The sequence below is a fragment of the Lichenostomus cassidix genome, chromosome 3 (genome assembly GCF_008360975.1).
Source record: "Lichenostomus cassidix isolate B80296 chromosome 3, HeHo_3.0, whole genome shotgun sequence".
NCBI classification, from domain to species: domain Eukaryota; kingdom Metazoa; phylum Chordata; class Aves; order Passeriformes; family Meliphagidae; genus Lichenostomus; species Lichenostomus cassidix.
Genome location: NC_139483.1, coordinates 91,065,453 through 91,080,640, shown reverse-complemented (window position 1 = coordinate 91,080,640; position 15,188 = coordinate 91,065,453). Strand labels below are relative to the sequence as shown.

General features: G+C 35.8%; 1 protein-coding gene across 1 annotated transcript in view; it reads right to left on the bottom strand.

Moving 5' to 3' along the window:
• The window catches only part of CSMD1 (CUB and Sushi multiple domains 1), a 1,097,029-nt gene that overhangs the window by 155,204 nt on the left and 926,637 nt on the right, over positions 1–15,188 (bottom strand). The window contains exons 32-36 of the mRNA XM_085056685.1: positions 15,069–15,182; positions 13,109–13,204; positions 5,654–5,857; positions 4,402–4,526; positions 3,701–3,797 (exon numbers count right to left, since the gene is read on the bottom strand). Coding sequence (XP_084912811.1) covers positions 3,701–3,797; positions 4,402–4,526; positions 5,654–5,857; positions 13,109–13,204; positions 15,069–15,182 — 636 coding nt within the window. The remainder of the gene's footprint in view (positions 1–3,700; positions 3,798–4,401; positions 4,527–5,653; positions 5,858–13,108; positions 13,205–15,068; positions 15,183–15,188) is intronic.

Below are 15,188 nucleotides of genomic sequence, written 5' to 3'. Positions count from 1 at the left end.
TGTAAGAATGCGGATGTTAAGTCATAATGACTATTATACTATTTAATTAACAAAACTGACCTCCTGGCAGTCCTGTTCCTTTGTAGGATCTAGTAACATTTAATATCAGTCTTTTACTTCCTTAAAGGGTGATATTCAATAAGATGAGAAGTTGGATCCTATTGTAGTGTGGGAAATAAATGAGACTAGTTTTTAATTCTCATCACTGCCACATTCAATGGTATCATTCAGGCAGGCTATCTGTCACAAGTGGAACTCCTTCAGACTGATACTGGTCCCCACACTGCTTCAACATCTTCAGAAATTATTCGCACAGTGGGATTGAAAGCACCCTCACCGAGTTTGCTGGTGACACTAAACAGGGTGGTGAGGCTGACATGTCAGAAAGACCTGGAGAGATTGAAAGAGTAGACTAGCAAGAACAGTATGAACTTTAACAAAAACAAGTGCAAAGTCCTGCATATGTCTTACAATAACTAAAAGAGCCTGCTATAGGCTAGGATTTGTGTGGCTGGGGAGCATCCTTGCTGAAAGGACCAAAGACTACTGCAGTAGACCAGCTGAACATGAATCAGTAGAGCACTGCTGCAGCAAAGAAGGCAAATAAGTTCCTGAGCTGCATCCAGAGAAGTGTTACTACCAGAGATAGAGATGCAATCATGCCGCTCTTCTCAGCACTTGTCAGACTGTGCGTGGAGTATTGTGTCCTGTTCTGGACTCCACAATGCAAGAAAGACAAGGACAGACTGGAGAGGGTCCAAAGGAGAACCATGAAGATGATCAAAGGCTGGAGAACCTACCCAGTGAGAAAAGACTGAAGGAGTTAGGTCTCTTCTTCCTGGAGAAGAGAAGGCTCAGAGGGGACCTCATCACAGTATTCCAGTACTTAAAGGGCTCCTCACTTCCCTGGGAGCTGCAAGGAGAAGACAAGGGGCAAGAGGTCCAAGATGCACTGGAGGATATTTCATCTTAACATTAGAATAAATGTTTTTAGGGAACAACCATGCACTGGAGCAACCAGTCAAGGGATATGATAAAGTCACCATCACTGGAGGTTTTGAAGATGAGACTGGTCAGAGTGCTGGACAAAAACATCTAGGTTCCCTTTCTTACAAATTGTTGAACTACATGATCGTGTGAGGTCCTTTCCAACCTGGATTGTTCTATGGTTTTATGATTCTATGATCTAACTGAAATTTTATTGTCCACTTGCTAACCTCTGCCTTTTCTGGGATTGCATATATGAAACATTGAAGATATGTTTCCGTGTGGTAACCAGATGTAGTGTCTACAGTGTCCTAATTGTTTTGGACTTCCTTGACTGTCAATACAGAGAAATGGTATGTAGAGGGCAGGAGCAGATATCACTGATGATAGCTTAAGTGTAGATACCTCCTTGGTAAATATCTAATGCTCATGTAGACAGATACCATGGTAGGACACTGGAGTCTCACAGGCTTCTTAACCTTTTGGTCGAGAATCTGTAGTCTGGAAAATAGGCAACTGTCCTAGGAGGCAGTAAATGCATTCATGCCTCCCCTAATGGCTTAAAAAGGAATAAGGATGGATAGGATTTCTACTTAAATGTTCCATTATGGTATTATTACGGAAGATTGTGTTTCTTTCAAGTATCAGCAACGGCAACCAACAGTAATGCATCTCATTCCTGAAGTGAACACTACACTGAACATGTGAAAGACTGTGTAGCTATCTAAAAAATTTCCAGACCAAGAATGGAGAGCAAGCATTTCTTGGGTTAGCACAAAAATACACCATGGACCATATTCTTATCTAATTTCTTTCTAAATTTAACAAAATCTTAACAGTAGATTCTCCAGATGTCAGCCTCAATGCCTACTGCATATGCATTCTCTCTCTGAGTGGTCTGTACACATATGTATGTGTATGTGTTCAAAGGAAGGGTCTGCTCTTCACATCATGCAGCCAGTTCTGTATGGAGAAGAGGGCTGCACTGAGCACACAACAAGCTCCAACAGGTGATCTCAGTCATCCAAGGATCAGAAGTGGTTATAGACTGGCCAAAAAGAAATGGGCTCAGTGAATTCACCTTTCCAAATCAACTCTGCGACACAGTTCACAGTTCAGTCAGTTCTTAGTAATTGTAGATGTTCACCTCTTGAATACGTATTTGGAAGACAGATGAATCCACAGAAAGTGAATCAGAACTCAGTGACAAGATTTAGTAAGAGAAATTTTGCCACTTATAAAATTATGCCTGGAATTCAGTTTTAATGTCAAATTACTGGTTCCGTTTTGAGAACAGAAAATTTCATGTCCTGTTTACATATTCTTTCCCACGCAGAAAATAATTCTTCATTTTAGGTCTGACATTCACATACAAGAGATAAATCCACAATAAATCCATGCTACTCTATCTCCAATGAAATATTTCTAATACAAAAAGCTGTCTTTTGCAGATTCCCTGGAAATTAGGAAGGCTTTTAAGCTAAAACAAGATGACACACTTATTTTGTAGAATAAATAATGTTTTGAGTCTTGAGTACTGTTAAATAGAATATTGTTAAATTCATCATTTAATCTATTCTTTATCCAAAGGTCCCAATATATTTGACACATAATTCCAAAAGTTGATTAATTTTCATAATTTCATTTTCCTTACTGCCAATTTAACATACAGCCTTGTTAATAGCATTTAATATAAAATGTTATAATCTCCTGGACTGGATCTGTCTGCCATAGAGTTAATCACTGTAGCTGGCATGGTGCTGTGTGGTCTTGTGATCAAAACCATGTTGATAAAACAGGGGTGTTTGAGATACTGCTGAGCAGAGCTTACACAGTGTCATGGCCTTCTCACACTATCCCACCAAAGAGGAGGCTGGGGGTAGCCAAGAATCTGGGGGGGGAACACAGCCAGGACAGCTGACCCTAACTGACCAAAGGGATATCCCACACCATATGGCATTGTGTTCAATAAGTTTTTCAGCTGATTTTTCATTTTCTTACTAATCCAATATACCTCTATACTTTAAAAGTTTGTGAAATCATCAGAGAGGCAAAAATCCACCTGCTTTAGCTATACCAGAATCAGATCAGTAATGATGAGTCTGGGTTATTATTCATTACTTAATCCCTTTCTCTTGGTTTGGTTAACAGAACACATTCTTTCTATAAGAAATTGTCTCACATAAAAGGAGCAAAAGCGTATGTGCTTGATGTACATTTTAAACAACTAATTATCTGTTTTTGTTATATCCCAGTTGTATTAATTTGGTTTGCTCTGTGAGGTCTGGTGAGTTTGGATGAATACTGAATGCTTCATCTTTTTCATGAGAAAGGGAGTCTAATAATGATAAATCAGGTCAAAGCTATCAAAAGAAGCTCCTTGAATGTCAGTACCGATTTATCTCACTGTATCTCCTCTACAGGAGGGATAGGAAAGATAAAGAATTTTTTTGGGAAGTGTTATCAACTAAATTCCACTAATCAAAGCTAAACATTTTAGTGTCATATTTCCTTCTGAAAATCTCTTTGAATTTGAATATTGACATGTTTACACCACCTGAAGTCTCTTCCCAAAAATGAGAACATTTCATAATGGTATCAGAAACTGTGGAATACATACTCCTTGTCTATATATGTGAGCAAATAAAAATATATTCTCTCACATACATATCTATATATACAACTATATCTTTAAATCATGGCACATTCTAACCTGAAAAGCTCCCAAGACGCGGCGCTGTCATATCCCCACCATCGTATATTTCAAGGGAGTCCCAATTATGTTCAGTGGCAAAGCTGATGACCTGGATCTGTAAAACACAACCAAAAAACTTTTTAGGCTAACAAGCCACATGCATTTTTAAATGTTCTAAAACCAACAAAATAAAAAGAGAACACATCCCAAAGAAAGTAAGAGATCCAAACAAAAGACACCTCAGTGAAAAAAATGCAAATAAAGCACTAACATTCACTTTTTACATTGTGTTAACTCTTAGAAAATATGACACTAGGTAAGTAAGAAGGATTTTGCACATGTGTTGCATCATTTTAAATAATTACTCAAAGTGTAAATGAGGAGATTATCAAGATAGCTGCAAAGCTTTCAAGGGCCTCAGTCACATCCTAGCATCTAGAAAGAGTTGGCATTTGCATATCAGATTGAAGGATCAGGACCTGTCTTCAATATACTACACAATTAAAACAGAAAGCTGCTTGTTAAGCATATCTCATTCATACTCCTATGTGAAAATAAAGTAACATGAAATAAAGCTAACCAAAGAACAATAATGAGAAATCCGAAGTACCAATATTTCAAGTACCCCACCTCCCAATTATAGGATTACTAATGTACAAAATTTCTAGAGAAATAAACAAACTACATAATATTCCATGCTTGACAGAATACAGACTTGCCTGAATACCTGATCCCTCAGTCACTATGATTTTCCACACACAATTCAAGCTGTTACCATAAGGTTCAGGGTAACCTGGTGAAAGAATAGTACCTCTGCGCTCAGTAAAATTCCCACTGCATGGCACTGAAAGAAAGTATTATCACAAATAATTACACAACTTAAACTACTTTAGAGAACAGAGAAGTAATAATAATTTTACTAAGATCAAGATCATTGTAATTATTTGCTTTTGTAGCACATACACATAGACATGAAGCAATCATCTGAACTTAGAAAGCTTCTTATCTAAGATATATTAATGCTATCAAGCATAAAACACAACCTGCCTGAATAAACAATTCAGAAATTAACTTAATTTTGTATGTGTGCAGCCTAGAACAGCCCAGCAGCAGAACCTAATCATGTTTTACCTTAGAGTAGCAACAAACTGTAAAAACATAACATTAAACACAATCATGATTGACAGAAATTATGTGAATTTACCCACAGCCTAAGACAGTAAGTCAGTAAGATAGATCCAATATTGAATCTAGCTGATAAACCAGTGTAGTACATTAAATATTTTTACTGTACACACACTTGCTTCTTCAAATTTCCAGAAAACAGAACAAAACAAAAAATCAAAATACACAGGAAGTAGGATACCTACATTTATTTTTAGAACACTCTAATTAATTCTAGAGTAAATTCCTAGGAATAGCAATGACTTTTGGATATAAATCCAAATATAGAGACAGTAAAATATTCCAATGTCTACAAAAGAAATTTTGGAGTGCTAAGAATTATTTAAGTGCAGGTCTATTGGCAGACTAAAGAAAATTAGTTATACTTAACAATGCCATCATTACTCAAGGTATACAATGCTTCTGCTTGAAAAAAAATCCTTATCGTATGTGTGATATAAATAAACAAGTATGTGCAATAAAAAAGGTAAAGACACTTCTGGAGAATTAAATTCTGTCCTATATTTCAAGCTGTAGATAAGTCATGAAAATAATGAATGTTCAACAAAATGTGCATCACACTTGTTCATATAATCTAAGTCATTATATGAAACACTATACTGCCTGTGAGCCAGCTGGTACTCAATTATTTATTGATATGGAAAACTGCTCTTTTAAATTTGCCATGACTGATATTAATCGAAGGAGAGTGAATATATGGGCTGGATACTATCTTCTGAAACAGTTCCTGAATCCTAATTCAGAGACACGTATGACAGAACAGACAACTTAAATGTAATTGCTTACCTACACAGCTTGGTACTGTGTCATTCCACTGAGCTAAGGCATTTGGTACAGACTGACATCGGATAGCTTTTGAACCTTGTAGCAGATAGCCAGGACTACACTCAAATCGAACAACAGAGCCTGCTGAAAATTCAGAGCCAATTCTCCTTCCATATCTAGGCTCTGGAACTGAGCTACACTGTGTATCACTTGTGCGTGGAACAGCTGTATAAAGACAGAAAAATAAAAAGTCATGAATACAAATGACAATCATAATAATAAAAAAATACCAATAAAAATGCAGATTGTTTCTTGTAGGACAGAGCTTAATTAATGTTACTTGCTCTGCTCCTGAACTCTCAAGGAATGGGCTAATGCTTTCACAGCTGTTAGCTGGAATGTGGCTTTGGGCTGTGACTGTGTATGGTCACATGAGTGCCATGGCAGCTTGGAGACCTTTTGATTTTGGATGCACAGCTTTACACATGAGAAGATCAGGAGGTGCTTCTGAAGCCCTCTTCAACGGCAGCATACTATACCTACTTCACTTAACAATTACGGTGGCTTCGGCACCTCACAAGGATTTTCTCATTAGAAGCCAAGAAAAATATTACGGTGTAGCAAATCAGATATAAAGACAACATAAAATCTTAAAAATATTTGCTTTATCATATTGGAGAATATAAAGCGATAACAATACATCCTCCAGGCTATTTCAATATTTGCTGTTTACAACAATTATTTTTACCAATAATGTCTGGGAATTCAAAAACCTTGTATCACCTGACGTGATACAACAGCAGTTAAAAGATTGTAAGCAACATACAAAGAGCAAAATAATAACATTCATTAGAAGCCCATGGTCTAGTTTTTCCTTTGGCTTCATTATTTATAAAAACTTGCTTATAACAGATTTTTTTACACCTACAGACTCTTAGTATTGTACATGTTGTTTGTATATCAAACTTGTCCTTACTACATTTCATTTTGCAATTAGTTAGTAAATGCCAATTTTAAAACAAACTAAAAATAATTATATAGAAAATGACAGATGCAGAATTTGTGTGCAATATCATCTGTTTTTACAGTATAACAAAATAAAGGTACATTAAAATAATCTCATTAAATACATGCAATTTTTCTGTGAGAGCGGCATGTTCAAAAGCTTTGTTTAATCAGGTTGGTTTGTTCAAGAATTAGTTTTAGAGCATTACTGCCTCTAGATATGAATAAATAACACCATGAAAATTGCCTGCCATTTAGCCCTTAAGTAACAAAGACACAAAATGGCACCAGGGTTAAAAAAAAAAAAGATGGTGGGTATAACACTATTCCTGGCAAACTTTCAAGCATGATGCTTCTGGCTTACTAACGTTAATAGAAACAAAGTTATATTTAATTTTATTTTACAGCAGTATGTTGAAATTCCTTTGCTGGTCTGTAACAGTGAAGAGTGATATTTCTAATTGTTCATGTGCACAGCTGTACAGACACACTCCTACTTGTTCAGCTACCCTGGTCACTAAGTAAAAGACAAGGTGAATGGAGCCTATATATACTTATTTTCATATTGATAACTTTATGCTCTTCTTATTTCTTATACTGTCATTTGCTCTATTCAGAACCATAATTATTGAAGCACTTATAAATGCTCTAAAAATCAACATCTGTTAACAAGTTGGATACAAAACACTAACTGAAATCAATCCTATCTTAAATCTAGCATTAAACATGCAATACACTTTAGCAGAATACTGAAAGTTCTCACTTGTGATTACATTATGTTCTGCCAGTTTTCAGCGTTACTACCAGATATAAAAGTTTAATTTGTGTAAGTATTACTGAATGTAGAGGAAAGCTTATGCAAAGATTTACAAATAATTGATATTAGCAACAACAGAAAAATACATTCTCTTTTTTATTAATATGCAGTGAGTTGATTTTTCAGACAAGGTCAGACAGATATAGGAGCATGTATTTTTCTTCCAAATCAGAATGTTGGATGGTTGTAGAAGATTTTAACCTTGAAAGCTTAAGAAAGTTTTAAAATGTATCCAGGATTTAAAGAATGGTCAGAGGTAAACTAGCATACCCTTGGGCAAATGCACAATATGGCAAAACAAAAGCAAATCCATTTTATTAAGTTTTTTTTAATGGGTTAACACTTTACACAGTTTAAACAAACAACTTACCTTTGAGCAAATTTAATATACCTGCCTTTGTTCAAATAAATAGGAATTTGTGATTAAGTTCTCAACAGGACCTCAGTATCACAGAGATGTTCTATGAAACTTCATGCATGCAGTTCTAACCATGGCAGGAAACTGTTCTGCACTTGTGGAAGGATAATGAGGAAATCATTATTCAAAGATTTCACACAGTCAGAGTTCTTCCTGATCATAACCTGCAGACCAGATGCAGTCTGCCAGCTCAATTCAGCTGACCCAGCTTGCTCTTTTTTGTTTCTCCTTCATTTTTATTAATAGCCTTTTCTCTACCCAAGTGTCTTCTACACAAGCACTATTTTACTCAAACATTTTTTTTTTCCATGTTATGGTATGCTGACTTTACACTGGAATAGGTGATGATGACTTTACAACTGCCTAGGCGATGATGGCTGCTCACACATCCAATCATATGACTTTCATATGCCTGGAACTACAGCTTCTGCCATGTAATTCGGCATTAATCCATCCCTTGGTCAGGACTACTTGTTCAAATGTGAGTTTTGGTCATGAGATAAATCATTCACAATTATGTGACAGCAAAGGGTTCAGTACATTGTTGTGGACAAACCAGTTTTGATTCAGGGAATTAATACTTAATTATGTTTAATTTTATTTTACACAAACTTCTGACCACTGATTCAGGATTTAAAAAGAAATAGGACACAAACAATCAAACAAGTTAATTAAAAAGTTTTACTTCACTCTCACCAGGCTAACTTCAAATACTTCTCCTCCTCTTCTTTTTCTCAGTTTCCTTGCATCCATCTTTGTTCTACCAGTGAGGTGATAAGCAGCACAGGAGGCTGGGGTATGTGCTCTCTTTTTGCTTCTTCCCTCCCCACCTACCCCTGCCCTTGATGTACTTAGCATTTTATTCATTTTACTCCTTTTTTTTGCTTCTTCAGGTTTTCACATCACTCTGTTTCTGAGTGTTTCTCCTCCAGTGTGGGTCATCCATAGGCTACAGTTGCTCAAAGATGTTCCCCACTGTAGAATAGGACTTTCACAGGCTGCCAACCCCTCTGAGATGTTCTCACTCCAGCAGGTGCCACGCCCAGGCCATAGTCCCTTTAGAAGTACAAGCCCTTTGGCAGGGAGGGCCTCTTTCCAAGAACATCTCCAGCAATGCCTCCAGCAGCATCTTCAGCAGCACATACCCAGAAGCATCTCTGCCCCAGAGCAGCTGTCACTTTTTCAAATATTCTGAGAACAGGCACCACACAGTCCTCTGACTGGTGGGAGTTTTAGCATGTGAGAGGTTGCTTATACCATGGAAGCTTCGCAGGAGGCTGTTTGTGAATCGCACATGGTAGCTCACAGCCTCCTCCCACACAGGTCACCACCTCAGCCACCTGCTAGTTAAACTTTTCACTTTTCATGTGTCTGAAGCTTATCTGTCTTACCTAAGAGACTACATGATCTGACTGAAAATTTCAGCATCACTCCTGGAGTATTTTCCATTCATTGTGTGGAAGAAACTCTTGCTCAGCCTTCCATGGGAATGCCATCCTTCCCTATGTATTTTTTCATCCAATTTCTCAAAAGGGAGAAAACTATAGAAAAAAAAAAGCCCTTCCCATTTCTCTAACCCTTGCCTAGCATCCACATCTGGAGAATCCCTATAATAGCTCTGCAGGCAAAGGACACTTTTTAACAGTCAGATTTAAAAATATCCTATAACTTTCAGTAATAGCATCAAGAAATTTCAACAGATACACTAGTAATCCAAATATTTTTTTGAGTAACTAGACCTTTCAGAATCTTTGAACAAAGGATGGTAGATCATGTAGTTTCATTATAATATTGCCTGATGAAAGTTATTTTCCTGTGAGCAAGCTATCTCTGACATGATAGCAAATGTAGGGGCAGTTTAATAGCACTGTTAAATTAGTTCACATAGCAGAAGTACTTTTTCAGACTAAAAGCTGACATTTTACTGAGATCAGCCATGACAGCTGCAAACATCCATGGCTACAGTTGTATAAAATTATTCTACTGCCAGCAAGAAATACTCAGTGACATTTTAAAATTGAAATTTTGCTCAGTTTTCTAAAGTTTTACTAATACTCTAATAATGGTTACTGTGAGATAAGAAATGCTAAAGATGCATAATCACTATAAGAGGTACTATTTTTTTAATCCTCATTCCCCTGCCCCGTTGTAAAAAGAACTGCCTTAACAATAGATATAACACAAACTCTAGATAACAACAAAGTGAGGTAGTTTCACACTGCTTAAAATGGGATTTAAATAGTCCATGGAAAAATGTAGTACAGTTTAAAACATCTATAAAAAGTTAGGAAAATAGGTCTGTTTCTCTAAAAGGTGACACAGCTGACAGCTCAGCTGAAATGCCTCCAATAGATTATTTCAGTTGGAAGAGACCTACAACAGTCATTTAGTCCAACAGCCTTTCCAATTCAGGACTGCCCAAGTTATAACTTGTTATTAAGGGCATTTTTCAAATCCCTCTAAAACACTGACAGGCTCAGGGCATCAACCACCTCTCCAGGATGTCTGTTTTAAAGCAGGACATATTGTGTCATGGTAGAACATATATAAAATATAGTCTTAGTTCTGCTCTCTAATTACATCTAGCAGCCGATGTGTGGTTGTGCATTTTATTATTCTTGTCACAAATTAGATCAACTTGATTGTTAAAGTCACAATCTTCTTTTATTCTTACTTCCCTTTTCCTCATCTTAGTATCTAACTTCCTTAATAATCCTCCTTCAAATCTTAATTGACCTAATAAACTAGTTCATGTATTTGTATGGTATAACAAGTAAAAAACACATATTAAAACCCCATAGACTTTTGGATGGTGGAAAGGTGTTTATTTTTAAGGAAGGAACTCCGTACTGCTGCAGCCCGAGTTATACAAAAATATAGGCTCTTGTTTCTTAGGTGATGTTATGGCAGGAAGGCAAGCATAAGAAAGCCTTAAACAATATCCCAGTCTTTTTACATTATTGTTCTAGCATGTATCAACATACCTGACCATAATATTTTGGAAGACTGGGCATATGGTCAGTCTCATGTTACAGACATTCTTTACCTATTGCATGAAATACAAGGAAATGTGATCATCTGAGAAAAGAAATGATGGCATAGATGACATATCCAGATACAAAGAAGTTTTTTGAGAAAGTGGCATTACAAAAGCCATTAAACCAGAATCAGAATCTAAAAACGCTACCTGTTGGTTGCTCAAACCAGAATGTGAAATAATGCAAGTAATAACTTTTTCCTCCCTCAAGCCTTCCTTTTAGCTTTTGCCTATAGTGTTGTCAACCTAGACTTCTCAAGCTGTATCACAGAGGCATTCCATTTTCTGTAGTAATTATCCTCCACTTTTCAGTAAATGTTTCATACTGCTGTGAAACAAAATTGAAATCAGCCCAGTGGAAAAGTGAACAGGGAAGAAGGTCAACCTGGAATAGAGGGCAATAAATAAAATGATTGACTTTGCAGACCAGATTACTGTGTTCAGTGTGAGAGTGGATGTCATTCTCTGAAGTATTTAAAAGGCTAGCAAGGAGTTGGTCATTGGAAGTATGATCACATGCTTCATAAGAAGAAAGAAAAAATATCTCAGAAACAGAGAGCTTATTAAATACCACTAACTACCACTAACTCATTACCCAATATATGTATACATATGTAACTCTATTTAGTAAAGCTGTTAAGATGTATTTTTAAATATATTAAAATTCCATGGTAAATAGCTTCATTATTTTCCTGACACAAATAAAGTGACTTTGCCTAACTCATTTATGCTCTTATTTGTTAAAATCTATTTCTTACAGTTACTAAAATGTAAATGTATGAAATGAGGCACAACATTGTGCTCACCTGGAGACTTCCTGTTCAATAGCAATCTATGTGTGTATCTATGCAGCTAACAGAATTGTGGGGTTTTATCACTATGAATTCTTTACAAGCAGAAAAAAATAACACTTTAGACATATGAAAACAAAATAGAGTAAGACAGAAATAAGTCATTCATATACAACTGCATAAGAACACAAATGCTGAAAGCTCTTCTAATTTCAGAAGTTTATATTCTCCCTCTTTTGTGATTAATTCTGGATGACAAATTTTAATGCTAGTATGTGCAAGATGCTTTTGATGTGCAGTAAGGGCAGGTAACAACATCTTGAGGTATATCCAAAGTAGAATGTGCAGTCATGGTGATATCTTCCTACAAACACAGAAGTCAGAAAGCTTAAAAATGAGTTCTAATGAGCTCCTTACAACTGTGGAAATGTTCTTGAGGTGAGAGAGTTCTTTCCATTTATTTGCTGTGTCAAACTAGGACTGTGCTCCAATGTTTAAAAACAAAAAATTAAAAAGGAATCGAGGAACCTTAGTAAAGTTATTTAGTTATGTTATTTAGTTCAGTTATTAGTTATTTAGTAATGTTATTTAAAACTATCCAAAACTACTTTTACACTTCAATTTAGTAAAGGTGAAAAGGAAGTACATAATAAACCACAGTGTCCAGTGACTGTCGCATTAAGCTTACTGTGTATGTATGCTATACCTCTAGTGAACTGCCCAGAAGTCAGTCCCCTTGGGACTGCATTTGTTGGCTTACAGGCAATGAATCTGTCAGCACTGCTCCAGGTGTCACCAGAGTGCATTCAAGACTCATGGATCAGCTAAGTGAGCTAAGCTGCCCAGTGAATGCTAACAGCCTTGGCCATGCTGTGTCATTCCTGCATTTCATCTGCAGTGTACAAACACGCACATAATGTGCACATATCAAGCTCAGTTGGGTCAGAAACAGACCAGAAAGTTAAATACTAAAATGGCCTGATGGTCTGTGCTGCAGCAATTTGCTCTCCGAGCTCTCCAAGAAGACAGAATTCCTTAGCAGCCTGAGCAAAAACTCTTGAAAAATCAACTGGGAATACTGAGAAAGACTAATACAATTAAGCACATTCCCAAACCCCTTGAGCTCACTCAGCAGTAAAGGAGCAACAGATTGCAGACTACTGAGAAAGGCTGGACGTATTCAAGTCCATGTGGCCACACAGGAGAAATAGAGGCAACTGCTGTTATGAAGCCATTCTGCCATCAGGAAAAGTCCCTGATAGTGGGAAAAGGTTAAGACTACACTCATATTTAAAGCAATATGTTAAGACTTATGCAGAATTAAAAATAATAATAATAATAATAATAATAATAATAATAATTCAATTAATTGGCACCAGTGTCTTCCACCAAAAGCAGACATATTTACCTTGGTAAACAAAGTGAAACCCTCTGGCTGATGCCCCACTCCTAGCACTGAACCGCAGAAGAATTTGATTAGATGTAGCCAAAGGCAATGTCTCTCCTACAAATGGAGACAGTAAATTAATACACAAAACAGAAACAGTTATTGCTCTTCAATACATAATCAAATATGCTTATTTGATTATGTACTGTTAAAATACATAGTTTTATGTTTTCCTTTATAGTTAAAGAAAATATAAATAACATTGTAAAAAATTAAATTTGGCTTTGTCAGAACAAAGAGACTTCATGATTCAACAACAGAAACCTTCTAACATTTACAGCAGCAGCTGGAACTAGAGCTACAATAAACTACTTGACTGGAGAACCCCACTGCCACCTGGGGCCAAAATTATTAGAAGACCTTTTAGTTAACTCTTTTCTGTAACTGATAGCTTTACTTTGACGTGCAGAACACACTAAACAAAAAAAAATATTTGAAACATGCCACAAGGATCTTCATGAGATGTTTACCATTTCAAGACTAAAAAAGAAATCAGAGCGATCAAAACCATGACTTGGTTATATGTAGTGGCTCCAATAAAATATATGGTCACACATGAACTATACTGCATTATTAACTTACAGCACTGAAAATTTTATTTCTAATAAAACTGATTTGAGGATTTATAAAGGTATTTAATATACTTCATCTCCTTTCCTGACATATCTGTCAGGAGTCATGATAAAAGTTCAATAATTGAAGTATTTCTACAATGATTCCACTACATATGACTACTCTTTTCATTCTCACTGGACTGTATAAACCCATATTTTATGAAATTCTACAGAAACTAATGACAAAATATATAACTAGATATAATTCTTTCACTTTAATTTTATATTGTTGCAACTAGTGACATTCTGTTCCATGTAACAGAATCCCATCATAAATCAATGTAAATCAGATATGTCACAAGTAATAACTACAAATCAAGAGTTTAAATTCCCTTCAAATATTTTCAAATGTCTGCTGTGAAAACAGGCATTAGTTTCAACTTTTACATTTTTACATAAATTCTGATGCAGTAAAAATTGATGCTTAGATAAACTGTCTCTTAAATTTAAAATTTTAACTTTGCTTTGTTGTTGAACTCTTGTCAGTAATTAAACAAATTTTAGAATTTTTTGATGAACTCTTACTATGACACAAATAACTAAGATTCACCAGAGGAAAATTATGAGATGAGTTTTTCATACAATAATATATTTACTATGAATCAAATAGATACGTTCCATTCTTTTCAAATGAAGTATTTCTCCAGTGATTCAAAGTAAAAAAACAAGAAGCCATGAATAGCCCCATATTCCAACAATTTTAAACTCATGTATAAACTCTCCTAAGTGCTAGAAGTGCATGATAAAACACATTCATAGCTGCAGAAATGTATTTATATATTATCCACCAAAGATGAACGCAGCCATTATATATTCATACACTGGAAATGTGACCATGTTGAAATCCATATAAGCTTAATTATGATTTCAAAGGTCAGCATTTTGCTATAGTTACCTGAATGCAACAGCTGGGCTGCTTATAGTCTAAGTGCATGTTTGCATACAGATAATTGCATTTTGTAAATACAAGTAATTTGTGTTTAAATTAGACATTCAGAATATGTAGATGTGTATTTCAAAGAGTTTGGGGGCAAAGAAGATAATTATACCATCCAATCTGCCCTCTTACAGAGAGATCTGAGAATTTCATTCAATTATTTCTACACTCAGCCCCAGCAATCAGTTCTTGCCTGAACCATATGTTACAGAATGATGTCTTGATTCAAATATTTAGAAGAGTGTGCCATTTCCCTTAGCATCCTGTTCCAATAACTTGATTTCCAAAGTAAATTCATAACATTCTTCTGATTATTTTTTCCCACAATGAGTTGTGTAAGAAATGTATACTTCTTTTCTTTATTATTTACCTGAGTGGGATCCAGACAGTGAACTAAGAAGTCTGGCCTGAGAGTTTTCTCCATCAAATAATTCTGCCAGATCATTCAAAGCTGTCTGAAAATAGGCAAATTGTCCAAACACAACTACAT